This window comes from Cygnus olor, chromosome 14 (assembly GCF_009769625.2).
Source record: "Cygnus olor isolate bCygOlo1 chromosome 14, bCygOlo1.pri.v2, whole genome shotgun sequence".
In the NCBI taxonomy this organism is placed as follows: Eukaryota; Metazoa; Chordata; class Aves; order Anseriformes; family Anatidae; genus Cygnus; species Cygnus olor.
The window spans coordinates 14,741,372-14,769,205 of NC_049182.1; the positions used below are offsets into that span (position 1 = coordinate 14,741,372).

General features: G+C 39.0%; 1 protein-coding gene and 1 long non-coding RNA gene across 2 annotated transcripts in view; one reads left to right on the plus strand and one right to left on the minus strand.

Annotated features, from left to right (window-relative positions):
• Positions 1 to 1,051: 1,051 nt before the first annotated feature.
• On the minus strand, positions 1,052 to 22,944 carry LOC121077951. The gene is made up of 4 exons (XR_005824380.1): positions 22,934 to 22,944; positions 18,463 to 18,542; positions 16,741 to 16,895; positions 1,052 to 2,015 (listed from the first exon to the last, which is right to left on the minus strand). It is a non-coding gene; the product is annotated as an uncharacterized LOC121077951 (long non-coding RNA).
• A 2,633-nt stretch (positions 22,945 to 25,577) lies between these two features.
• LCP2 (lymphocyte cytosolic protein 2) overlaps positions 25,578 to 27,834 on the plus strand; it is a 33,628-nt gene continuing 31,371 nt past the window's right edge. The window contains exon 1 of the mRNA XM_040573126.1: positions 25,578 to 27,722. Within this exon, the coding sequence (XP_040429060.1) occupies positions 27,645 to 27,722 (78 nt within the window). The 5' untranslated portion in view covers positions 25,578 to 27,644. The remainder of the gene's footprint in view (positions 27,723 to 27,834) is intronic.

A 27,834-nucleotide genomic window follows, 5' to 3' on the forward strand; every position in this document is an offset into this window, starting at 1 on the left:
AGATGAGACCCTCAGTTATATTACTTCAGTCTGTGTGCCTACCTCATTAACCCTGTACTTTAAGCAGCTAATTGCTTCATTTTCCTTACCCTATGGGTCTCTCCATGAGAGCTGTTTAAACCAAGACTAGTTTTCAAACTTCTTTACATACCTGCTTGTGCTCAGTAAAACATACCGGCCTCAAGTTTTTTTTTTTTTTTTTTTTTTCCCTTTGCCAGTGGCTATCTTTGCCTTTTATTTTTTATTTTTTTAAACCAATCAACTTCACCAAACAGAACCTCCCTCTGTCAAGTCACTCCAACATTTCTTTTTCCATCAGTAAGTATACCTTTTGCCCAAAACCTGGTATTAAGAACTCTACAAGTCAGGCAATGCATTTAATTTCAGAATGGATTATTATTTGTACACCAATAACACCCAGAAATACCATCCACTTCTCTGTACCAATGCAAGTAAAAACCCAGCAATTCTTACCAGTTTCTGCCTCTGAAGCCTGTGTGAGCCCCCCAGTGTGTACCAATCCAAGGGCTGCAATTAACTGCAGCTACCAGGACTTCCAATTGGAAAATTCAGGTCAAGTGATTAAAAAAGTAAAATTGTTTCCAATAGAATCAAAAGGAAATTTCCAATTAGCTTTAAGTGCTCAAGTACTTAACTTCAGTTTTGCTACTTTAATTATTACAACACAATTACAGTGGCCGAGTGTGCTTAAGTTAAAGCACTGTATCCAAGAAAACTTTCTGAGTACAGGAATTATTCATACCAATGTAAATCTATCAAATTATTCCAACTATCATCATTTGTTAAACATGAATGTCACTACCAATTGGCTGTAGTAGTGAAACTCCTGTACTTTTTATCCTGCTTCAGATCTCTTCAGAAGGAAAGATATCTTCTCCATGTGCTAATCATGAAGGACATTTTCATTTCTACAAGAGTTACTATTTTGATATACTATCTTCTGTATAGTAAGTACATCAGCTTGTGAAGTCCTCTGCAGTCCTCTTGGATCGATATTATGCCTTAGACATACTAACTGCATTGGACATGCTTTGAAATACTTTGTCTTTTCCTAGCTGAAAATTGCAGGGAATGAGTGTCCTCCATGGCTGAACATGCAGTACACTGTTAACTACAGCCTTAGATTTCAGCGCGTCCGTAGCTGAACATTTTTTGTATGGCACCTCACAAGTACTCAGTCCCAATGAAACAGTGGTGTGCTTACTGACCCGCATCACTGAAACCCCATACTGAAGAGCACTAGCACAAGGACCTAAGAAAGTAACATCATAAACTTAGTGTATTACAGTTTGCAACTAACTAAACAGTCTAAAATAAAAATTTTGATGTGGGTATGTTGTTTGGACAGTAGTGGTTTAGGACATCTTGCAAATACAGCCTATATTACTTATCAGCTAAAACTGCTACTGTCCAGGAAATGCATCTCATTGGCAACTGACAACACATAATATTGAGGCTGTAGGAACCAGCTAATCTAGAACAACATTTTAGAAGTACAGTCCAGAAAAAAAGAATTATAAATACAGTAAACACAGTGTAAGTCTCCTTAGAGTATAGTAGAAAACACTGTAGCATTCTGGTTTAAGCACGAAATAGTAGGAGTGTCAACACCAATATATAGATACAGTTGTCTCTAAGGAAGGCTGTATTATTTCTTCTAAAATACCTATTGATTTCTAAACTTCAGATTACAAGGTTCTAACATGAATCTTGCACTGAAGCCAAGAAAAGTATGTTTTCCTGCAAGTGATCTTATCAGAATTGAGTTTTAGAAGCCTCTGTTATTGCTAGGCTCCCCACTTGTGGCAGCAGGCAGTTTTCTGTAAGAGGACTCTCTTCTGTGCCAGGTTTTCCTCAGGATGAATCAGGACAGCCCAAAGCCCAGACCTCCCTCTGCTTTCTGTACCATGGTAAGGGACTGCCTGAACAATTCCAGGGCCTCTGTCCTCCACACAGAACAATCAGTGGCAGATGCTGGCATCAAATCCAAAAGTCTGAGAAAAGAAAAAAACCACGGATAAATTGCCAAACAAAACTGCAATGAAAGCGTTAGAGAACTTGTCCCTAGGTTTGTGCCCGGTGCACCACACCAATAAGCACACAGTTTCCCAGCTTTGGGACTACAGAACTATATTTTGGTCACCATTCCAGGTCTTGGGTCCTTTATAAAAGTGCAAGAACTGTCAAATATGTTGGTCTGATTCATGTGTTCAGTCTTAGAGTACAGCTCCATAATTGGAAGTTTCCCGAGAGTCTACCACGTCATTCTTTCTAATTTCAAAAGATCACTAGAAAACAGTGCTTGCAAAGCACAATATCACATTGGGATGTTATGCAAGAATTCTTGTTCTTGTGACTGAGTCATTAGAGCAGTAGTCAGTAAATCTGTGCTTCTCAGCCTTGCTTGCATCTTTCCAGTATGGCACTCAACTGCGCATGGGGGTCTGTGAACAACACAAAACTGTCCCTGCCACAAGGAGCAAGGAATCTAAACAGGCAAGGCTGCAACAGAATAAGAGAAAATTGTAAGAAAAGCAATCTCAATTTCCTGTCTTTAAAAAATATACATTTCTTCAGTTATCTCTTCTGTTAATACAGACTGGAAGCTGTAAATCCAGGACTAACTCTTGTTTATATTAGAAATAAGATAACATAGTCTCAATTTCAGAGGAAACTAAATGCTGCCCTTCTACAGAGTATGAAGTATTTAGAAACAAATGTAAAACATGAGGTGACTTTTACCCCTGTTACGTGCTTCCATACCCTCAGAAATGAATGTTTGCTTAGACTTACTGACAGCAAGTTCCTTATCTAAGGCTTCTGATAAATCTGCTTTAAGCTTATCGCTTTACCCATTGAACCTGATTATTTTTTCACTCAAGGCATTAAGGTGTAGTTCCAGTTAACAGTAAGCCACCTTTAGACCAGGCTTTCCAAACATTTAGTTTAAATTTAAAAACCTGGCCATATTTTTCAAACACTCATAACCAGATTTTGCAGTTCTTAGCGCCTACCCTAGCGGGCAGATTTCACAAGTTCAGACATGATACATTAAGCATTACCTGTAAAGGCCTATCAAAAGAGCAGACATATCTAAATTATCACCCTAATCCTATACATTTAAATAAATAGGAGCTGCAGCATTTGAGTACATCACCCTAGCTAATGCTGTATTTTTTAAATATTGAACTTCAGTTGTCTAAGAGAAGAGCTGTTCCTGGTTTTTCTTCTATAAATTGAAGCCTTTCATTAAAATGGATCACCTCTTCTACCATGATAGCTCTTAGACTATGTTATTAGAGCTGTATCTCATCATCATGTATTGCAGTTTCTGCATTTGATTTTTATTCTCAACACTTCAAAGGAAAGACTCAGCTCTAAACACGCTTTAGGCTGAAGTAGGCACAGAAATGACAATCTGCAAATGAATTCAGCTTTTCAACCCAAATCAGCAGTTCCCTTCTAAGCTGTGGTTTAGAACAGCCTGTGTTTAGTCTGTGTTTATACGCATCTTAATACAACTGGCAGTTGCAGATAATCCTGTAAGAACGTAGAGCAGAACCCTAACACCGATGTCTTTATTAGAGCTCATGTAGGCAATTCACTTGTGTTGAATGCAATCCTTCCTCTTTGTGGTGGTTTTACCTTGCTGGGCCACTAAACACTACAACCACTCTCTCGCTCCCCCTCCTCCATCAAAGAGGGGAAGAAAAGAGTATTCTAGAAAGAATAAAGGCTCACAGGTTGAGATAAGGATAATTTAATTAAAGGGAAAAAGGAAGAGAGAAAAAGCAAGCAAAGGCCATACAGAAGCACAGAAAAAAATTCTCTACTTCCCATCAACAAGCAATGTTTGGCCACCTCTTAGGAAGCAGGGCCTCAATATGCATAGCAGTTTCGGAGGACAGATTCTTCATAATGAGATTTCCCTTTCTCCCCACCTTTTATTGATGAGTGTGACACCACATGGCATGGGATATCCCTTTGGTTGATTTAGGTCAGCTGCCCTGATGATGTCCCCTCCCCACCTCTTGCCCACCCCCAGCCTGCTGGCTCCGGAGAGGATTGGAGGGGGGGCTTGGTGCTTTGCCAGTACCAATACTTCTGCTGTTCTACCTGCAAGTGCAGAGCACAGCACTGTATGGGCTGCTGCAGGGAAAGTTCACTCCATCCCAGCCAGACCCTGTACATTATTGCGCTCAATGTAGAAACTGTGTCCTCCTTTGTGTATGTTACAATGCGTACTGTTACAGCAAGGAACTGCATTAGAGCAATAGAGAAAAGTGGATACACTTAACATTTTTAATGCTGCCAGGTGATTTCCTTTCAAAGAGCTCATGTACATCAGGCAAACATTTCATCTAGAATTCTAGTAGATAAGGCTGATGCTTTCCTGCTGACATCCAATGGAAGACTATTTTCTGAAGAAGCCTTTTGAGTTCAACCATATCACTGAAGATATTGTGTTCTCAGATGATGCAGAAAAGGAGATAAGTACTGCCTTGAACTCATTGTCAGTCTTCTGTTTCAATGAAGAACTTTCTGCCCTTTTAAGAAGCAGTACCAAGCAATCCCTTGTTTTGATACTAGAGCACATTCAACTTCAATTCACTACAGATAAGGTGATTTTCCATGTAAAGATAAGCATACCCATATCAAGTGTTGTAAACTTCAGATTTTCTCATTTTGTTTTCAGCTGTATATGCTTACGCAGGAGGTATAGAAGGGATTTGTCAAGTCTGTCCAAACGCTTCCGGTTTTAACCTACGTATGAATTTATAATCTATCATTGTTTTCCAAGTGTCATGAATGAGATCACAGAGTAACAGAAAAGCTACAAAGGCTTTTTAGTAGTTCTACAGAGATTTATAAAAAGACAATTATTTCCTTTGTTCCATCTCCCATTTGGCTCTTAGACAACACAGCTCAATCACGACAGATCTGAGGAGGAAGATGTTTGAGGATGAACAGCGTATTTATGTTCAAGAATCCACTGCATATTCTGGGAATACCATGATATCATAGTCAGAAGCTTTCAAGCAATGCTAAAGTACTGGTATGATAAGTTCTAGAGGGTTGCCTAGAAGGACTTGATCTGCAGAGACAAAAACAGTTTTGGAATGTTGTCACTTCATTATGTCTCACCTTGATTTGTAGGTGTCATGAATAAATAGAAAATTAAATCTAGCAGCTGTGATACCAGCTGGTCTTTACATACTCTGCTGCACATTCCCAAGTCATAACAATAATATGCACCAGTATTTAGGCAATCCCACATTCAGCTCACATGATCCGATTTCCTATTTATTCACTTAAAAAGATATCACTGCATGAAAGAAATTTCCCAGAACTAAGTGCAATATCAATCAAAAAGAATCAAATGTATGATTGTTAGAATTTATATAAAAATAGTAAATAGTAAACAAAAAACTAAATGCCTTTGAAGGTTTCAGTAGTATGTACAGAGACAATAGAATCAGTGGCCAGGACAACTGAGACCAAACTATTTTACACTGTAAAATGTAGTAGTCCTATATGCAGGTTCTTCCGGCAATTCTTGAAAGTCGCATCATTTTAACAAAATTGAGGCTAGACAGACAAGCAAGCAGGGCATTGCTTTTCCTCCAGAATTTAACTGAGTTCTCAGCACATTTCGTAATATTAATAAAAAAGAGACCAGTGAGATGTAGCTTACATTCTTTATGCAATTTCATTTGTAAAACTATAAGTGGCATTAATAAAAAAAAGTAATGTGGTTAGAAGTAGCAACGTAAATGCTGTCTTATATTTTGGTTGTTACCTGTAGGAAAGAATTACACATCCCCACAAAATGGCATAGCAGAAACAGCAGAAGGAAACCTAAGCATGGCTAAACATGCCTGCCTTAGGCAAACGCTACACAAGATGCTGGTTGTATTTAGAAGTTTGAATGAAGCTTGTCAGAAGTTGCAAGAGACCCTCAAGAAGATAACGTATTACACATGGTGTCACTCATCCTTAGAAGAGCCAAAGCAGAGGATCTCAAAGCAAAGTGCAGAGGGAGTATTGGAACGAGCACAGAGACATCCTCTGCTGCTGTCCGAGTCCTGCAGTGTACCAGGAATTAAGTGCATCATAAAAATAATTAAGATTGCATCAGGGAACTGGCTCTAAAGCCAACTCTCCTGAAGTAGAACAGTTTTTGCCAATCAGCAAAAAAAATCAGCATTGCAATTGGGAGCTTCAGGGAAACTCACTCCCTAACCTGACAGAAAAGCAAGACTAATAATAATCTAATTAATCCTAATAATCACCAAATGTTTTGTAGGCATTAACAAATCAATTTTAATTACCAGATAAACTGAGCCAGAGAGTATCAGCTTGCTTGGAATTACAGAACATACTAAGCTTGAGAGGACTCTTGCCTAAACTTTCATGTCTGGTAAGGAAAATTACAACAGAAAATATGGGAATACTTCAAGAGAATGGAAGGAAACTATTACAATTCTAGCCAAAGTCCCCATCAGCACAATCCTCTGCAATCACTGCAGGGCCAATCCTACTGTACTGTAAGAATCCCATGACTAACAGCTACACAAAGCCCTTTTTCAGCAGTAATGAGAATACAAGAGATGGACTTGAACTCTTTCTCTGCTGTCTTTTGCTGACCCAGTCATGCTCTGGAATAACTTTTTATCACATTTAATTCAGATCAAGGTGATCTGGACTGCAGCTAAGAAGCACAGGAAGCCAAGAAAACAGTAAACAACATGTCAATACAGTGGTGTAATAGCATGTGTGCTCATTCTTAACCCGCAAGTTACTTACACACCAGACCTGGAAAACTGAACTGTTGCCTTGCACCAGCCAGGACTATTTCTTCCTGACTGCTAATTAGGCACCTTGCACAATAAATAGGGTGCAGGGCTCACCTCACAATACAAAACCAGTTCTAGATTTATCCATTTGTCAGAAAGAGTTACTGATGAACCTATTACCCCCAAACTCCCTTGAGAAGTTACACATTCACATGTATTATTGTAAGAGATATAACTACAGGGGGAGTTATACATTTCAATCACTTGTGGCCTGTTTCTTTCCTAAACAGGGAGTGTGCATCTGTCAAGTACTACTGTCCCTTAACTCACAGGCTCCCTAAAATCTATAGGGATTGTAGTTTGAAATATTTATTCTGAAGATCTTTATCACCTTTTCATCAATTTTTGCCTTAGCAAGTCCTTCTCTTGGCCTTTCTACTTCTTTTGTAACTTTTACCCCTAGCTGTTTGAACTAGCGCCTTCCTTACAGGAGTACAACACTTGATTTCTCTCCACTCCATGTTAGGACTCTATTCCTTAGTCATAACAATAACTATTTAACAAGCAAATCGGTTCAGGACTGTGGTCTAAAACAAATGTTTGCCTACTCCCTCTTCTGTTTCCTTTACTCAGCAATTGCTGTAGAATAAATAGGCAAAGATTATCACTACACACCCCAACATGTCATGCATTTGCATTCATAATGTCAAGGGAAAATGAACTTAGCTGTAAGTGGTACATAGCTGTCTTTTTTACTATGGTATTACTGGCCAGAGATAGCCATAAGTCAGCCAGATAGGCTGACTTGACATATTTGTTTCAGAACCTCTTTGAAATTAATTGCAGTTTTACAGCTGACTTAAAAACTGAACCATACCTCTAAGTTAGAAGCAATTAAAATATTCACCTGTGATAACTGGAGTCATTTCATGCAATAGAAAACATTGTATAACAGACATTTAGATAATGCTAGATAATTCCTGGAAAAAGAGCTGTTATATTTCAACCATACTTTTAACACAAGTAACAGCTTATTCCAATAAAAGTGCAATTTGGACAACCTTGCCTACCATTTCCAAGTGCCAAAATGTACTTAATTTTGTTAGCAATATTTGAGTGAATAAAAAGCTTATATAATTTTACCTTATGTTCTAAGTGAAGTATAAATATTAAGTATTATTAAAGAAAAATATATAGGCTCAGTCCAGTTCTGAATTAAAAGTTCTCAGTTTTTTTTGCTGACATGTAAGAACCAAGACAAAGGTAGAAATGTTCATTAATCAAAGACATACACTAGATGACATATTTTAATCAGCATTTTCAGCTTCAAAATAGCTGAAAATTAATTGAACAGTGATAAGAAATGCCTGGTACATATAAACTCAGAATCTCACTAACATTAGTTGTGATACATTCACTATCTAATTAGTGGACTAATGGTGAACAAAAGAACAAACATATGATTTTTCTAATCCCCACTCAAAACACTGAGAGCCCTTGTACTGGATTCATTACAAGATAAATCATCCCCTGATACAAGATAAATCCCCTGATACAAGATAAATCATCCCCCAGCTTCAAGAGCCTGTTAACAACAAGGTATGTCCAAAAGTTATCTAGTGGGAAGATAAAGAGCTAAGATGACATAGCATAGTAATACAGAGCTTACCTGCAAGGGGATTCAGTATTCTAATCCAGGAAAATGCACTGAAACTTGTTCCAATAATGAAAAGCCTTGAATCTTGGATAGATGGTAACTTTTTTTGCCACCTGTAATTACTCTACAAAAATATTACAATGGTAACAAATATTGAGCTAAAGTATATATTTGAGTAGTAGTGTGCAAAGCCACTATGGAAGGCCAATTCTTTTACATCTGACATCCTGAATCATGAAAAACAATTTCAAACACCTCCTTCACATATCCATTTTTTAATGTTTATAGATTGGTAGCTGCAGTAATCAAACAGGTACTCAGGCAGCAACCTTTGGGTTTTGTTTGAGCTGATATCACTACAATACATAGTACAACCCTAGACAGGTTATTTCCTTTCTTACAAAAAGGTCAATATGCATATAAATGAAAGTCAGCTGTGAGTTGCTCAGCATGTTTCCCATAGGCTACACAGGTAACACATATTGTAATTACCTCCACTACTGACATCAGACAAATTAGTGATCTGGAGGATCAGCACATAAATCAAAAAACTAGAAAAAAGTCCTGTGAAATTATGCAGTCCCGCTGAGTCCTAGAACACAAACAAAACAGGATTAGATAAATGCTTTGCCAATCTTAATTTGGAAAGACAAATTACAAAGATTCACCTGTTTCCATCAGGAGAGCCATTTAAAGATTGGCAGAAAAATACACACCATTGAAGTCGAGATTGGCTGACACATTCACTTCTTTAGACTACATACTTGATAGAGTAGGTGATTTTTGATGACACTCTTACTGCTTGTAAATGTTTTAAATTCTTTTTCTATGCTAGCTGGCATTTGTAACAAAACAGACTTTGCACACTGCAAGTAATGTTTGGTATTGTCTCCAATTAAAAAATCAAAAGTCTAAGCATTGTTAGTCATCTCCCTATAGTCTATAGAGATTTATTTTTATCTCAGTTCAATTTTTACTGAGTCTTTAATGACCCAAACAACAATTGTTCAAGGCCTGAGCAGGAATAACAGAAGTAAACTGAGCAAGGAACCAAGGTCTAGTAATCACCTCTTTCTTAGAAAGAGCTTAAGTGTTAACAGTACAAAACATCTAATCTTTACAACTAGAGATGCTTGATCTTAAGCTAAGAAGATATTTAGCTCATCACAATCAGTTTGCGAGTAGCTAAGGATGGAGTGAATATAAATTTAACTTCTGCGAATGACAAACTGCACAGTTCACATTTCAGAAATCTTTAGCTATTATATTCATAATTTGCTTCCACTGTTCTGAATGGCTCCATTGAAATGATTGTTATAAAGTGTTCCATAGCTTTCAATAGCTTCAGTTCATACCTACCAACAAAAGAGATACTATAATAACTGAGGAAAACACTGAACAATGCCATTACTTAGCATTTTCAGTGTTTTAAGCCTGAGGTTTTACACAGAAACAAAAGACTTTCCTGTTCTAGACGCTAAGCACTCTGCACTTGCATGTTCAATGTGGATTATACATACCGTGACAGATTTTTGGCCTCAAGTCCCAAGTCCTCAAAGTGACTCTGCATTACTGGCAAGATTTTAGTCCATCACAGTGTTAGCTACAAAAATGTACTTATAAATGTAAAAACTCATTTCAAGTGTGCACTCAAGTTCTGTTATGCAAGACCTTGCATCTCTACTGCAAAGAGTAGAAATTAATTTCTTATAAATAATTTAAACACAAATACTAGCGCTATAAAGGATAAAACTTACCATAGTAAGGATCATTAGAAAATTGCAACATTTTGACCATACAGTTTTTACCACTTCAGGATACAACCCTGTACACTGAGAGCTTAACCTTGATTTAGTGTTGAGGGGAGGACGGAAAATAGACTTCCTACATAGAATTTATGAAAACTCCGAAGTTAGGAGCAAAGGTTCTACTGATGCATACTTGAAATCATCGGGTTCTTTTCTACATGCAAAAACTGAACTCCTAATACAATACAACCAGCCATATTTCAGGGAATTCATAAATTAACTCATCCATAAATCTAGTCATGGCCGACATTTGCAGCAAACACATGTATGTTAATGTTTGCAAAATACTGAATAGGAATGGCGTGTTCTGTACATGGCTTCCTGCTGATTATCGACCACTGAGGTCCTAGGCTTCTCCCTCAAGTACTGTGTTCAGTTTTGGGCCCCTCGCTACAAGAAGGACATGGAGGTGCTCGAGCGAGTCCAGAGAAGGGCAACGAAGCTGGTGAGGGGTCTGGAGAACAAGTCTTAGGAGGAGCGGCTGAGGGAGCTGGGGTTGTTCAGTCTGGAGAAGAGGCGGCTCAGGGGTGACCTTATCGCACTCTACAGGTACACCTTAAAGGAGGCTGTAGAAAGGTGGGGGTTGGTCTATTCTCCCATATGCCTGGTGACAGGACAAGGGGGAATGGGCTAAAGCTGCATCAGGGGAGGTTTAGGTTGGATATTAGGAAGAACTTCTTTACTGAAAGGGTTGTTAGGCATTGGAATAGGCTGCCCAGGGAAGCGGTTGAGTCACCATCCCTGGAGGTCTTTAAAAGATGTTTAGATGTAGAGCTTAGTGATATGGTTTAGTGGAGGACTTGGTAGTGGTAGGTCAGAGGTTGGACTAGATAATCTTGGAGGTCTCCCAACCTAGATGATTCTGTGATTCCTTGAGTGACCAAGTGTTTCAGCTCCTGCTGAGTTTCCTCACTCTGAAGAAATCAAGACCTGGCAGGATCAGTCCTGGAAATTCCATCCTTCCATGATGAGGACATAGAAACCATTTCACAGATCAGAGGCTCAACACATTTGTCTGATTTCATCCAAGATCTGCAATAGCCCCTAGAAACTGCTTAATCTGCTGTTCTTATCACTAGAGTGCCCAGCTTCCTGCTGCGGTAAGTCTTCACACTTTTTTGGAATAAGCCTATGGCAGACTTGAACAACAGACACTAATATGAGAAAACAATGATCTCACTGCAAACCTGAGATCACCATTAAAGTACTTGTTTCTTTAAAAATAACCCAATGTTTGCATTAAGAAAATGAGCAGGAAATGAAGCTTATAATTGCATACAGTTTGTGACTGTATTGTGTATACATCCATATTTGTAGAACTGTACTTAGTTCTAATAGTTACTAAAAAGTATTTACTAGTGCAGGAGTGAGGGAAGTAGAGCTAGGCACAAGTCCTGTATGAAAACAAACGTGCTGTTTGCAACAGCAAGCATATGAATAGGTAAAAAGCAAATGCTGGACCAAGTACAAAGCATAGACTGCAGCAACTCACTGCCTCTAGCTATCATATCAAATTCTTCTAAAAACCCTGAAGAAAATAGGGAAGGATCATAGAGTGGGCAATGCAGTACATAATGACCTTAGAGAGGTTTCATCTAGGGCCCAGATGACAGCTAGCACATATTACGGATCTTCAGCAATTTTCAGCCTCCGGTAATTACAGCTTCAGTGCTCACCAGTTCCTTACAGAACTTACTAACAGCAGCATTCCAGTTCTGTGATGCAAACCATCCATATGGCAGTCCATACTAAGCCTTTCAAACCTGTCTCAAAAATGAGCATGACAGCACAGCTGAGGCAGCACAGACAGGGAAAAGGCTCCCAAAGGTAACCGTCCTTTCTGCTCATTACTTGATGCTCCCATTAGCTCACCTCCCAGCACAATCCACGACCTGTTCCCAGAGCTATGCACCTTAACACTACTAGTGAAGTTATAACCAGTCAATGCAGCCTCTGCAATCACTGAGGCTTAAAAACATTCAGAAGTCCCAACTTGTAGACATCTTTAAGAATCCCATGCCTGCAACCACTGATCACCCCAGAACATAAGAATTCCTAGAAACTAAGGAATCTGGCACCTCCCTGAGATTTTAAGACCAAATCCCTCTACACATTTCATGCAAAACAAGAATGCCACTTGTCTCACAAGGGACACATTAAGATGAGTAAATACAGGTAATTCATAAAGAAGCGTGATCTCCAAAAATGGAGAAGACAAAACATTAGCATTACCTTTTTCTCCTGAATATTTTAAAGCATAGGTTCCAGTAGCAACAAAGTAGTGCCTAGAACTCAAATAAGCCCTCTTTGCAAAGGTAACTGCTTTTCAAAATAGAGAGTAAACCAGCTTATTTGACTACACTTCCAAGGAGACTTAACCTTTACACAGAACAACTGGATGATTAACAGCATTATTATGCTTGTTGCAAAAGTGACCATGTGTTATGCTAATAAGAAAAACGTTCAGCAGCATGAAAATAACCTCCCTCCTGAGATTACTCCATTAAAGTTTAATGCTTGCTCTATGCCTTCTTTTGAATACAGATCATTTGTTTGCAACACAAGCTGTCTCCGAATCATCTGTTTTTCCCCTTTAACGTCAAGGCCTCACTAACACCACACTCCATCCTCATTATCAGGCTTACCACATTAGGCTGCTGTTCATAAGCTTTCAACAGTGGGAAACCTAATTCAATTTCTTAGCATCTTTTCAGGATAGTTCTTTTGTGAGGGGTGAAGTTAAATTTAGATGAACTGTGTGTCCTTTGCAGCTTTTTAGACACAGCTCATCAAATGATTCTGAGCCTATAAAACAAGTCCAAAATACATCTGAAGTGGGCCTATCCTACTGCATTACTAGCCTAACAAAGGCTACTGGCTCAGAACCACCTAAGTTGACAATGAATTCATATCCACTCAAAGCAAGCTCTCCTTTGTAGATCCCAGCAAAGTGTAAAACACAAGAATAGGAGTTAGAGGAAGAGAAAGGTTCTCTCTTAAGCAAAAGAAAATCATGGCTATGCAAAGCTGGCTTTGAGTCATTTTCATATTCTCCAACTCTAGTTGCTCTGGGCACACTAGTATCTTCACACAAAGCAAAACAGCCAGACTGCTGTTACTTGTGCCCTCGTAAGTCAGGCACCAGAGGGAGCTAAAAGGATGCATAGCAACCATACAAGGAATCCTTCCTACTAAAGGATAAGCAAAAGGACTTTGACTTGATATGCTTTGGACAATATCACAGTGCAGGAAATAACAGGCTTAACTAAGTAACACCTCTGCATTGCAGAACAACTTCTGAGCTGATGTAAAGATAAAAAAAATTGTTCAGATTTATGCCAAGGGATGACTAATTTTGGAAGACATTCAACAAAAACAGAGAAAGTAACCTCACTTCTCTTACTGTTGTACATAACATTAGTTGACTTTAATGAGTATGAGGGAAGGCCCAGAAAGCTGTGAAGCAGTGCAGAACTACATGCCAGAATCAAGCAAATATCAGATGTCACTGTTCTGTGTTCTCATCCCTTCTTTACTCCTGTATAGATTTGATCTTCAGGTGTGATTTTTTTCTTTAACTTTGACTCCACAAGCACTGGGATGTGTCTAGTCTCTCACAGAAGAGTTCAACATACATTAGAATGAAAATTTCAAAACAAAATCAAAATTCCCATAAGGAATAACATTACCAGATGAAATTTCTTGCTTGTTGCAGGTAAAAACAGTTTATGCTGTGCATTACTGCAGCACAGTAGAAGTAGTGACTCTGTACTAAAGCTATTTAGCTCTGTGATAGAGCGATACACATTAATTTGGGCACAAAGCCACAATAAGGCATCTACTTCTGCCTAGCATGGATGTATTTGACTACAGTACTTATTTATTCCCTGAGAGAATGATGCTTTGCAGTCAACGCACAGGACTGGTACTCAGACTACATGGATTAAAGGTTCTGCCCTGCTATATACTGTGTGACCTTGGTGATACTCTGTGTTATACAGGCTCTTATGCCATGCTCATCCCTCTAGCATCCAAGTACCTTCCAGCTCATCCACATCTGCACATTTCCATCAGCAAAGTGGAAAGGTCAAAGGAATAGATCTTGCACTTATACAGAAAGGTAGGATGATGTGGTGGTTTCACCCTGCTGGGCAGCTAAACTCCACCACAACTGCTCTCTCACTCTTCCTACTCAAAGGAAGAGGGGGGAAAAAATATGATGGAAAAGGGCTCAAGGGCTGAGATAAGGACAGGGAGATCCTTCATCAATTACCATCATGGGCAAAACAGACTCAACATGGGGAGATTAATATAACCTATTGCTCATTACAAACAGACTAGAGCAGTGAGAAACTAAACAGAAGCTAAAAACACCTTCCTCCAATTCACCCTCTTCTACCTCCTCCTCTCAAGCAGCACAGGGGAGAAGAGGCTGCAGTCAGTCCATAACACTGCATCCCTGCTGCTCCTTCATGGTCACTGCTTCCCCTGCTCCAGTATGGGGTCCCTCCCATACTGATCCTATGTGGGCTTCCCACAGGACACAGCTCTTCAGGAACTGCTCCCATATGGGTCCATACCACAGGGTCCATCCTTCAGGAGCACATGGGTCCCCCCACAGGTGACAGCTCCCACCAAATCACTTACCCCACCACAGCCTCCTCCACAGGCTGCACCATGGAGATCTGCTCTGCTCCTCTGTGGTACCCCACAGGCTGCAGGGGAACTTCTGCTCCAGTGCATGGAGCACCTCCTGCCTTCCTTCTGCACTGACCTTGGGGGCTGCAGGGCTGGTTCTCCCCCCCGCTCTCCCAGCTGCTGTTGCACAGCAGTTCTCTCTTTCTTAAATATGCTCCCAGAGGCACAGCCAGCATTACTCACTGGCTCAGCCCCGGGCAGTGGCAGGTCCCTTTTGCAGCCAGCTGGAATTGGCTCTTCTCTAACATGGGCAGTTTCTGGACTCGCCTCACAAAACCACCCCTGTAGCCACTACCAAAACTTAGCCATGTACACCTCATACAGATGATAGCCAGTCATTCCTTGAATGTTAAATTTTGGTGAAGTTTTGTCCCCTCATTTGTGAGGTGTAAAGCCTCATTTCTCACCGTACTTACTCATACATATTACAAGGACTGTAAAAGGATTTAGCATTATGTGCTTAGTGTCACCACACTTGGCACTAGGCAGCTCTGTGAGGAATGCAAATTTATGACATCCCAGCCAGCCCAAGCACAACAGTGCTTCATATGAATGCAAGGTACTTCAGTAAATATGTAAACATGGCTAAGCAGGCTGAAACACATATTAGGTAGTGGCTTTTGTAGATCTTCAAATCCTGAGAAGTTTCTATTACTCTTGAACAATCTTTCCACAAGTTACATGGAGGTAAGAACCATACCTTTAGGAAGTAGTTGCTACAATAACACCCATATCTCAGTAGCAACAAAACAGCACTGTCAGAAAAAGCTGTAATGAAGACTCAAATGCTCATTGTGGTCTAGGTGGAAATAGGCACAATTTTCTTTGCTGCTGCAGCTTAGACATGTGGCCTACTCACACACACAGTTTGGAGGGGCAAAGTATAATGAAGAACATCAGTTAGACTGACATTTACATTCCCCATGCAAGATTCCTCATCACCTGATCTCTGACCAGTAGCTTATTCAGTAAACTAGCTTTCTTTGTTATAAACACCAGAGAATGACTTACTGCTTTTCAGAAAAAAATCTTTAGAAATAATTAAGTTATGAAATGCTATACTACATATGCCTTGTTTCCAAGGGTTTGGTTTGGAAAATGGTGATATGCCTGGTTGGGAGAGGGAAAATCATTCTGTCAAAAAATGTGTGTTCAGACCTGATCTAAATTCATGAATAATTCTGTTACAATAAACACTGGGAAATAGAAATACCACAGCTCATGACACGTATATAACTAACTCTGCCTCAGAAAACACTGTGCTTAAAGCATGATTTGAATTCTTTCCCAGCCCTACCCACGGTTTTAGCTTGCCTACTATTTTTTCATAAATAAAAATATTTACCTTAAAACACATTGTAACCATGGTAAAATTGCTCCCATAGCTGAAATTACAGGATTAACAACTACCAGTTGGGTTATCTTTCCGGAAAAATCACAGGTATCATCTCATTGTAAGCAATACCTTCTCCCAGAGCCTGAACCCATTTGAAATATTACAAAATTGCCTTGCATCTCATCCAACAAGTACTGCAGTAAAATGAATGCCTATAATCAACTTTTTTCCCCTTCCCCTCCAGCCTTCCCTTTCTAGATTCCCACCTGGGACTGACGCGCACCGCCTGAGAAAACAGTTAATGCTCATTTTTCTTTCTGCTCATGATTCTGTAGACATTTGTCTCAGAATTGCTTTGATTTTCTTATCCTCGCAACCTGTGACTCCAACTACACTTTTAAATTTTTTATGTTTTTATATTACCTTTAAGAAGCTTGCATGTAAAGTTTCACAGTGTTTTCTAAATCAAGTATTCCCAATGTTATCAAGGTTCCAACAAATTGCATTTTTCTGGACTTCACCCAACCTTCTGCTTTGCACGTGACTTTAGGCTGGACCATCTCATCCCACAGTAGATCCTAGGGGCAGACAAGAGGAGCCTTTCATGCCCCCATTTTTATTTAAGCCCAAAGCTTAAATAACTAGAGAGCACTGATTTTTATTAATATAATTAATACATACTTTTCTCCAAAGCAAATACAATTGTACATGAAGCTTCACCAAAAAAGATGTAGTATTGATACAGCTACAATTGGTGATGAGCACCCAACAGGAACCTAAGGTCCCCTTGTACAAATTGCTTTTCTGGTTAACCCATCCAGCCACTAACACAGGCAGCCAAAGCTCATTCGGGAGCTACATTGTCCACGAGATTCTCAACATCATCCAAAAGCAGGCAGCAACTGGCTGTTATTTATTTGAGCAGTACAGTCACATAGCTTAACAAGTTGTTTACACGGGTTACATGCCAGGGAAGTTATCCCCTCTTTCCTCCTATTTATAGATATATATCTCCACATAAATAGTAACAATTTTATTTTAGAAATGACATCTGAGCCAAGTAAATTCAAGATTCCAATCCAGATCACCTCCAGGAGGCTTAGCACAATGTTCCTCTCCTTACAGAACTTGATGGTGATCAATAGCAATTTTAACTTGGTTAGATTAAGACAAAAACTATAAGTTCACCAGATAACCTCTGGAGGGCTGCACCCATATCTCAGAATATATTAAAGCACAAAAGCAAGTCTGGTGCTGTGGAAGTACACAACAATGGGGAAAAAAATCTCTATATTAGCTACATAGAAAGGCAGAGAGGGCCCCAAATGTGGTCCAAGTTACACTTAACAGAACATCTGCAGTTCAGAAGTTTTACTTATGTTTTAGGAACAGTTTTAGATTTACCCTTGGAGTCCCACTGCCAGCATGCACCTGCACACACTTAACTATGTAAGATGCACAGTTCAGCTTTGTTGTTGCTCTCCCATATGGTTTTTATGCATTTTGCACTGCAAGGAACCAAATTCATATAGCTTCTTAGCTATCTTCCCTCCATCTTCTTACTCTATCTTATCTCCAAAGGAATTCATCACCACAGCATTAAATTTTCTTCTGGAAATAGTCCAGCAGAGGGCCACAAAGATGATACGTGGCCTGGAGCATCTCTCCTATGAGGAAAGGCTGAGAGACCTGGGTCTGTTCAGCCTCAAGAAAAGAAGACTGAGAGGGGATCTTATCAATGTTTACAAATATCTTAAGTGTGGGAGACAGCAGGACTTGTCCAACCTCTTTTCAGTGGTTTGTGGGGACAGGACAATGGGCAATGGCCACAAAATGGAGCACAGGAAGTTCCGCACCAACATGCGAAAGAACTTCTTCACAGTGAGGGTGACAGAGCACTGGAACAGGCTGCCCAGGGAGGTTGTGGAGTCTCCTTCTCTGGAGATATTCAAGGTCCACCTGGATGCCCACCTGGGTAACCTGATCTAGGGAACCTGCTTTGGCAGGGGTGTTGGACCCAATGATCCCTTAAGGTCCCTTCCAACCTCTACAATTCTGTGATTGTGTGAAATCAGAGCAAATTCTGAGGAAGAACAAGCACCCAGTAGTCCCACGTACAGTTAATAACAGCATCAGGGAACTTACCCTCAAGTTCATCCTCCAGAAGCCAACATTATTGGGAAGAGTCATTACTATTCAAGACCATCCTAAAGTAAAATAGTGACCTAAATAAGAGCACAGAGCACCCTTTGTCTTTAAATGAAAATAAGTAAAGCAATCCCCACATTCATCAACCCCACTTAAACACTATTAACCCTCTGACTTGGTGCGATACAGAACAGAAAGTACAAATTGAATCTCAAAAACAAAATTCTCCTAAAAAGCAAAAGTTACTTTATATAAACAGACCTTCTTGCATCCCCTTAGAAGCTTCAGTAACAAATAGCTCAAAAGGCTCCCGAGTTGACCTTAAATACAGTCCCCAGCCATGGGCAGGGCATGAGTGGAGGTCCCAGGTGAAGCTGGTCAGGGCCATTAGTGCTTGTTACTGCCTGTCAGTGCCCTCAGCGCTCTAACACACAGGGAAATTTGATGCAGATAAACATTTTTAAGTGATACCAGGACAGAATTTCTCTAAGTGAGAATCAGTTGAAAAGTAGAGCTAAGCCTTTTGTATAAAGTATACCAGAGAGATTTCTGCTAGCAGAGCAGGTGCTTGCTGTCTCCTGGTATACTCTACTTCCTCATCCAGACACGCTACCTCATAAGCAAGGTCAATTTGTGAGTGATATAATGGTCTGGAAAATCTACATGCTCATGTATACTGTATCATAACAGCAGCTCCCTGTACAGAAAACTGCAAGCACATGGGGCTTGTTTGCCTTCTCTTTAACTTTTGTGCTAGTGGACAGTCTAAATACAGTAGCATGGAGTGAAAGCAGAAGACAGTCAAACCTATATTATATAACCAGTAAGAAGGGCTTAGGATGAAGAGCTGTTACCACTGAAGGCAAAACAGCTTCTTGTGTCTGAACTCCTCCAAGCCAAGAGCACGTAGGCCAGAAATAAATATGAGACTTTTGGAATCATGAGAACTTAATCACGGTCCATTTTGGTGAGCAGAATACCCAGTAGGATGGTAATATGGACACTAAGAAAGCAAATCTGTTCACATAATCTAAGATCAGTGACAAATTCCCTTTCTATAGCAAACAATAATAATAATAATAATAACAACAAATATATGTATATATTGTATATGTATATATGTATAAAGAGCAGTTCTAATATTTCAGGCTTAGTGCCATAGAGCCAGTTCCAGCAGTCATGCAGAATATTCTCTACTGAGAAGAATATTCTCTACTGAACCTGAATAACTTAAAAGTGATATGGGATGAGAAACACACGGGAGCTTGTTGAATAGTTAAAAATAGACAGTTGTATGAAACTTTCAGCACTTACTGTTAAAGTAGAAGACAGTTCAAACACTTTGGTGTCTGCCTTCAGCTCTCTTTCACTTTCACAGATCATATTATTTATAAGTAATTTATGATAAAACTACCTGAAACTAAAGTCTAAATTCTGCAACCTGTTAAACTAACAGTGTTAAACAAAGGTTAACAGTGAAATAGTGAAAAACACCTAAATGAGTGCTCAACTTTCTACTGAAAATAGGATTTTAATTCTGTAATTTTAAGCCCTACACAAGAAATAGAGCATGCCCCATCAGCCAGATGAAGATAGTGAAATGAGATTAACTACACAATTAAAATGAAGAAGTTTTTTTTTTTTTTTCTGGATGATATGTTTTACCTATCTTGTAATTTAATGTACAGTTTGAACTGGCATTGCTGCCTAAAGTTTCAGCCCAGACAACCCAAAGACCCACACCAAACATTTTTCCTGCTATGCTACCCCTCCTACTCTGTGCAGGCATGAGTTGCATAGCCGTACAGCAAAGCCATATCAGGGAAAAGCTACAGTCTGAAACTAACCATTGAATGACTATTTTTGTTAGATTAGCTGACACAACCGAATCCTTGATCCTGCTTCCACATGAGGTCGCAACAATGCTTATGCCAGCAAAAACAGAAGCAACACAAATACGGAACCCAGAGGCCTGGGACCATGTCTTGCGGCTGTAGCACCAGCTAATGCTGTCCTGAAGTGTGTGTGAAAGTTCAGCAGTCATGGGTCTTCCTTCTGAGGTTTAGAGCTTTACTTCAATGTAGCCAAAGTTTCAGTGAAGGAAACCCAAATCCCATCCCTATGCTGCTCTGGGCAATGGACAGTCCTGACCCCAGTGACAGTATGTATTTGCCTTGCACCAAAAAGCAGCAAGGTGAGATCCGAAAGAAACATTGCTGTTTCTTTATACTGTATCTGGGATGAGACACCTAACTGATCAGGATTGCCCCAGATAATTACTTTTGATCTGTGCTGATTCTCCTTCATAATGAGCCAGAGGATTCTCAGAGGGTTCTTTTTAGAACAGCTTCTAAGTCCATTTGTAGTAACATATACACGAGTACAGATTAGAATACGTGCAAAATGATTCATCAGAGAAAAAAAAAAATCTCTTATTTTGAACATACCTTATTTTGAATATAAGGTGACACTCAAAAGCTGAAAAGCATGGGGTGTTCAATAATTCAGCTGTTTGGAAACTCTGAGCTACTCACAGAAATGAATATAAATAGTGAAAATGGAAGTAACACTAAAACCAAAATTATACGCAAGACTATATTGGTTAGCAACAGCCCTTTGTTTCTCCTAGGCATCTGTGCCTCCAGACCATGCTGGTCTAAATGCATCTAAACTTCTGGTTCAAAAGCCTTCAGGAAATCTGTAGACGAAGAAATGTTCTAGCATCCATGGAATGGTGTCTTCTCAGCCTTGTAAGGAAAAAATGTGTATAGCAAAGATCAGAATGATGCGCATTTCTTGTGAGTCCCAGCTTGTTGCTCTGTCTGCTAGGGACACTGCAGGGGTGAAGGAATGTCTGAATAGCCCCATTGCACTGCAGATGTAACCAAGAAGCTGAAATATCATTTTCATCAAAATGGTCTCACAAGTACAATATTTTCTTATCTGGTATGAAATCAACTCTCAGGAAACTTTTAGGATTTACAAAAATGTTCCCATAACAGTCTGAAATAAACACATATCAGCATATCAGCACATGAATCTTTTTTCTTTTTTCAGCATTGCAAAATCACTACTTCAGCGAGCTGCTTAAATATTTATAGGATTTTACATATTCCAGGATTGGAATCCAGTTTTGAGTCTGTGTATGGACAGGATGTTCTGCAATTGCAACATTCACTTCAGATTTTGACTTTGAATTTAACTGCAATTCTTTACTTCTTAATTGGGTTGTCAAGCCTTTCTTGTGATGGGTACAATGCCCAGAATTCAATACTGAATTGAGCTGAGCTGAGCTGAAAACAGTGGAAACTCTGCATGTTCTGTAAAGTTAGCTTTGTTTAGGGCAAGAAAACAACTTCTTGTCTGGAGCCAATAATCTCTATTGGTGTCAATAGTTTATCTTATATAAATACCAAATGGGCTGAGTTAATCATCATATATTTAGCTGTTAGAATAATTGGATAAATTGAAATATGTTAAAAAAAATCTTTGATAAAATAAAATTACTTTTTTATACTGTTCAGTCATCTTTGACAGAAAAGGTTTTTTCAGTTTTTAAAAACAAGCATGTAACAAAAAGAAGAGAGAGAAGAGAAAGAGAAAGAGAGAAAGAGAGAAAGAGAGAGAGAGAAAGAGAGGGAGAAAGAAAAAGAAAAGGAAAGAAAGAAAGAAATAACGAACCAAACAAAGAAAGGCAGGAATGAAGGAAGGAACGACGGAAGGAAGGCAGGAAGGAAGGAAGGAAGGAAGGAAGGAAGGAAGGAAAGGAAAGGAAAGGAAGAAGGATGGAAGTCTCCTACACAAGCGCTGAATGTGAATACCTCGGGCTTCGGCGCCACCTAAGGATAACCCCTGGATGCTGATTTCCAGTCCCAGACAATGTGAGCACCTTGTCATGGTTTCTACAGGTCTCTTCCATTGCATTTGCACTACTGCTGGAAGCTATTTTCAAAGCCATAAACTAAAAAAGAAAAAAAAAAAAAAAGCAATTGCGTAAGCCCAATAGTAGGCAAAACTATCATCCTGTAAGGCATACCTTAGTCCTGAACTCAGTTTTTTTTCTGAGTAGCTTCTGAGGTGGACACTTTTCATTTGCCACTCCACTGGTGGCCACTGAAACATCTTCTGTACACTGCTGCTCATGTCACAGCACCTTCCACTTTGCTTCAGCTCTTCAGGGGGATGCCAGGGCATGCAGGCAAATAACTCCAATGTCAATGTCAAAGCTGCATCTTCAATTAGAAAACCTGTTTGTTTGCTGGTACAGATCTGTACCCAAAAGACACATTGCTAAACTCATTTCCAGTTATTCTTTTGACCCACTTAGTTTTCTTCTGAGTCCCAGCACAGCTGGTGTTGTTGGGCAGTTTATGAATTGTATTGTACAGTCCAAATACAGGGCAGGAGAGCTCTTCCATCTGGAACACCTACTTTTCAAGCTTGCAGCTGGTTTTCTTGTTAGCAGAACCTTTCACATCCAAAGGTCATGAGGACAGCTGATTGCTATCACCCAAAGTCCCTATGTTTGCCCCTTTTTCCTCCCCTTTTATCCAACTTTCCTTTCCCAGACTAAGCAAAAGATTATTTTTTTTCCATCTTTTTTTCAATAGATATTTCCTAAGGTCTGTTAGTTGTTCTCCTCTGCATTTGTTTCCTTTTTTTTTTTTTTTTTTTTGAAAAATTAGATACATTATGCCACTTATGACCCTAACATAGTGGAACACAATATTTACCTGGCAAAACAAAACAAAATGAAACAAAACACAGTATTGCTGCAATATCTGAAATTACTTTTTTTTTTCTTCCAGCACCTTAGTATGCATTTGTATGTATCTTTCTGTCTTCTGAATAGAGTTTAGCTGCACTCTAGTGGTTGTATTTTAGGATTTCAGGCATTTCTGAATTGCCTGAATGCAAATTTCCACCTACTCAAATTAACAAAATTTACTGGCAATCTCAGACATAGTTTTATTCAAACCTTACACTTTCGATGCAAGCAGGTGGGTTAGTATCCCCCTCGACTGCCATCCCCACTGAGGTGTCATATTTGTAACCCAAACATCACATTTGTACAGTGTCAGCAGTTCACTGTGCCATTCATTCCTGTGCTTGAGAACTGCAGTCACTACTTATTCGTGTTTTGTGTTGGTCTGAGATTTAACCACTAGGTGGGGAGGAAGGCTCATCGTTCCATTCTTACAAAAGAGGTGGGTTTTGTTAATTTGGAACGACTCGGGTTGGGTCTCCTGTGAATGCACGGATATAGGGAACTCAAGGTTAAAACTTGACTCTACGATTTACGGAAATAATGGATGAGGAGATTTGAGGAGTAAAAAGTGCAACTCGGTGATCATTAAAGACAGCAGGGAATATATAACAATACAGTGGTGATTTTTAAAGGGTATAAAACCGAAAGCATTTTTCCATGTTAGACAGGTATACAGCTTGGGAGTATGATTTTGCAATGTTAAAGAGGAAATTCAGGCTGGCAATGGTAAATATTCTTACGATAAAAGAATGTAGCTTACAGAAAAGCTTTTTTTTTTTTTTTTTTTTTTTTTAGAAAGTATACTTTTAAAAGCAAAATTGGGCAGGACAAAAGAAAAACATTATAAAGATCCACTTTGCTTTGGGAACATGAAGACCAAATCCATATGAAATTTGAACTTTATTTTGCTTGGTGGTAGGAAGATTGACAAGTAAACTGAGTTCTTCTAGAAAAACAAACCATTCTGAAAACCGTTCAAAGTAAGTCCTTGATTCCACTTAAAGCAAACTGCTGTGGGACAGAACACCACCAGAGATGAGAGAAATGGAAAATATTTAAGCTTTTTGAAGGCAGCAGAATGTGGGCAGTGTGAATTTCCCTCCTGCGCTGCCTGCAATGGTTAGATTCTCACATTTTCAAATATAAGTTACCAGACTATCGCTACATCTGAAAGAAGTGTTCCATTGACAGCTCTTATTTGAAGAGGCACATTTTTTTTTGTGTGAAGGTTGTGTCACCGCAGGCGTTAACTATAAAAGACTTTAGTCTTTAAAAAGAGTGAAAAAAGGTCAAAATGGAAGAGGTATGCACCTGATAACAGCTGTAACAACAGTATTTCTCAGCATTTGAAAATCTAAGAGCTTAAAATCCATTTCATGTAAGATTGCCATCTGAAACATACAACAAAGTATACAAATTATGGAACAGATGTATCTTTTACTACCACTTAATTGTGTCTTCATTTCTGTCTTCTCTTGCAATATAAGATTTAACGACTAAGATTCAAATGTGATCATTTCCAGCAGACAGTGAAGATTCACCTCTGAAATGTAGTTATCAATCAAAGTTTCTGCATGTAGCATGTAGCCTGTAAAGCATGAGATACTTTCCTAGGAGCTCTCTGTGGCCTTGCCAGTTGGTTATATACTCAACAACCCTTACGCTATCTCTGCAGTCATTCTGTCTTCCTCCATAAAAATCAGATGTGGTTGCTTCCCTGACATCCTCCCTTGTGCTCCTACCCAGATCTGACTAGAGATTCTAGCACGTACACTTCCACAAATGTGGACATTCAATGTTTTCTTTCAGTTTCCTCTCTCACTGGCCACCAGTTTTGGAATTGCCTCTCTCTGTGCAGAGGACAATGGAGGCAACGGGGCACTCCTAGGAAGTCCCAATTCTAGAGGTAGTGGAGAAATACTAGAAAAGTAAATACAGGAAGAATTGAAAGAGTGAGGAAATGAAGTATTTTTTTTGCAGGATCAAGATTTCACTTTATGAAAAGTGAGATTTGCCATGTTGCATTTCTGGGCCAAAGAGAAAGGCATTTAAAAGCATCCCTTAAAACAACAACTCTCAGGCACTTGGTTGGGATAGGGGGCCATGACTTACCCATGCTTATTTGGGAGTTGGGCAACATTTTCCATCGAAATGTTCAAATACATACATAAATTGGAAATACAATTTAAAATTGTTACAGTAATCTAGCAATATATCTGAAAATTCAAATGCAGAAAATTCAAAGTTATGTTTCCTCAGCAAGCCTGACATGGCCACCACATCCTATGTTTTTATCACGTTACAAAAAAGAAGTTCTACACAAAGAGAAAGCTCAGTTACATGTACAGTTGGGTTTTGCAAAATGCATGAAATATGCATGCATAATGTACTTACAGTGACATACAAGGGATCTGAGCAAATAACAATGATGAGATAAATGTGGCTCTCTAAGCTAGGAGTTTGACCTTAAAGACGACTGATTTTCTCTTCTCTCAGCATCGGAATAAATGATGCTGTGTTTCTTCAATAACATGAAATAAATTTTGACCGGGCTAATTAGTTTTATAATAGTACAAATAAGGAATAACATAATTGACATTAGCTATTATGCTGGATTTGGGATGGAAATTGGATTCCAGAACCACATGGAAGATAACAAAAAGCTGTAATAGAACAAATGATTAGAAATTATAGCACCGTCTTCTTCCTGTCACTGCAGTAAAAGAAACTTCTTTCTCTGTAAAAAGACATGGTGTGTGATACGGAGTCTGAGATGTACACTATTTAATCTTACCTTTACTACTGCTGAAGATACACCATCAAAACTACTTTTTGTTTGCAGATCTTTTGTCACACATTAATTTAATCCTATTTCTTTCCCAGATCTAGATTTAAAATGAAGCGATGACGATATTTCTGTGATAATGTACGTATATGCCTCAGAAGATTTATACAGGTCAGTTACTAAAGTAAGAATCAACAAAACACAGCTATATCATGTATTTGATAAATACTACACCATTTAGAACAGCTGTTGCAGTGGTTTACTTGTGAAGAGTTTTAAATAACTTGCTGCCATAATTTCCCAAAATAATTGTTCTGAAAAAAAGTAAGCTACTTTAAAGCAGACTACGAATTTCAAAAGAAAAAAACACTTAGTATAATACTATAGAGACTTGAAGCTGTATGTAATGAATTTGCAAATTTTGGATGCAATATTAGAAGGACTAGAAATAGCAGGAGTAATAATTTCATTAGAAAGAGAGAAATTTCCTTTTCCGGTGCTTCTGAACTTCAGAACTATAAACATATTCTTTCCAATACAGAAAGTTCACTAAATACCATCTTTTGTGCAGTCTACTGGAGCAGCTGTGAATAGTGATCCCAAGTATTCACATCAGCACAACATTGGTAGGAAGCTCCACATCAAGAAAAGAGAGAATGGACAGGCTGCCTTTTTTCCTTTTTTTTTTTTTTTTTTAAACAAACAAACAAACAAAAAACTACCACCTCAAACAAACAGGTACATTGGGAATTGCTAAGTGAAGTCCCACCAACTTACTGAATAGATGATACATGAATTGGCTACACATGCGGTGTATATAATGTCCCTCTGGTGATATTACGGTTATGTGGATTCTTTTTCAGACACAAAGTCCTCATTAGAGGTAGCTGAAAAACAGAGCTGGAGGGAGAAATGACGACAATATAATAATTTTTCATCTAAGTTTGTCCAATCTTTAGTTTCAATGAGAAATAATCATCCCAAACTTGAGGGACTGAAAAATGCTGACTCTAATTCCACTCCCAATTCATGGTCAACTCCAACAATAACCTTTTATGGTTGTACAAATCAGAGAAAGCCAACGCAACATTTCAGGTACTGAGATACACTGAAGAAGTGAACATTTCCTTGTTTTGGGGGTCTTGCCAGGGCTAGGCTTGCACAGAAGCCGTGACGATCTGTGCAGCTATTCTGCCAATATTTTTATACTGTATAGCGTGTGTAAATATGCAAATATTTATGTATGCAATTACAAGCAAATACGGTCTGTAGGAGCTTACTTATATGTAGGAGGCAGAGCATTTTCAACGTGTTGCTGCGCTTCCTTATTTACTTATTTATATTCAGACAAAGGAAGTGGTAAGGCTGTCTAGCTGACAACTTTTCTGAGAAGAGACCATTTTGTACTAGAGGAAGCTGTATCTCTCTTGGATGTGCTAACAACGTTGTTCTGAAATAAAATAAATAAATAAATAAATAAATTAAAAACAGAACTTGGAAAGAGCTGGATATTAGGCAAGGACTTACTCGGCCTGCTGGAGGTGATCATACACACGGAATATATGGCTGCTTCATCGACAGCACTGGCATGAGCATTCTCTAACTGCCTGGAGGAGCAAACGTACCATGGATCCGCGAAACATTCCCTACCGTTCAGAGGTGGCTACATGGAACCCAGATGAATTAGCAGAATATTTTAAGACGGTAAGTTTAACTGTGCTTCATCTTTGTATAATGGGGGAACAAACTACTGTGACAATGTTTGTTCAAAATTGACATGGCTTATGTTGGGCAAAGCTTGATGCAAAAATAAAAG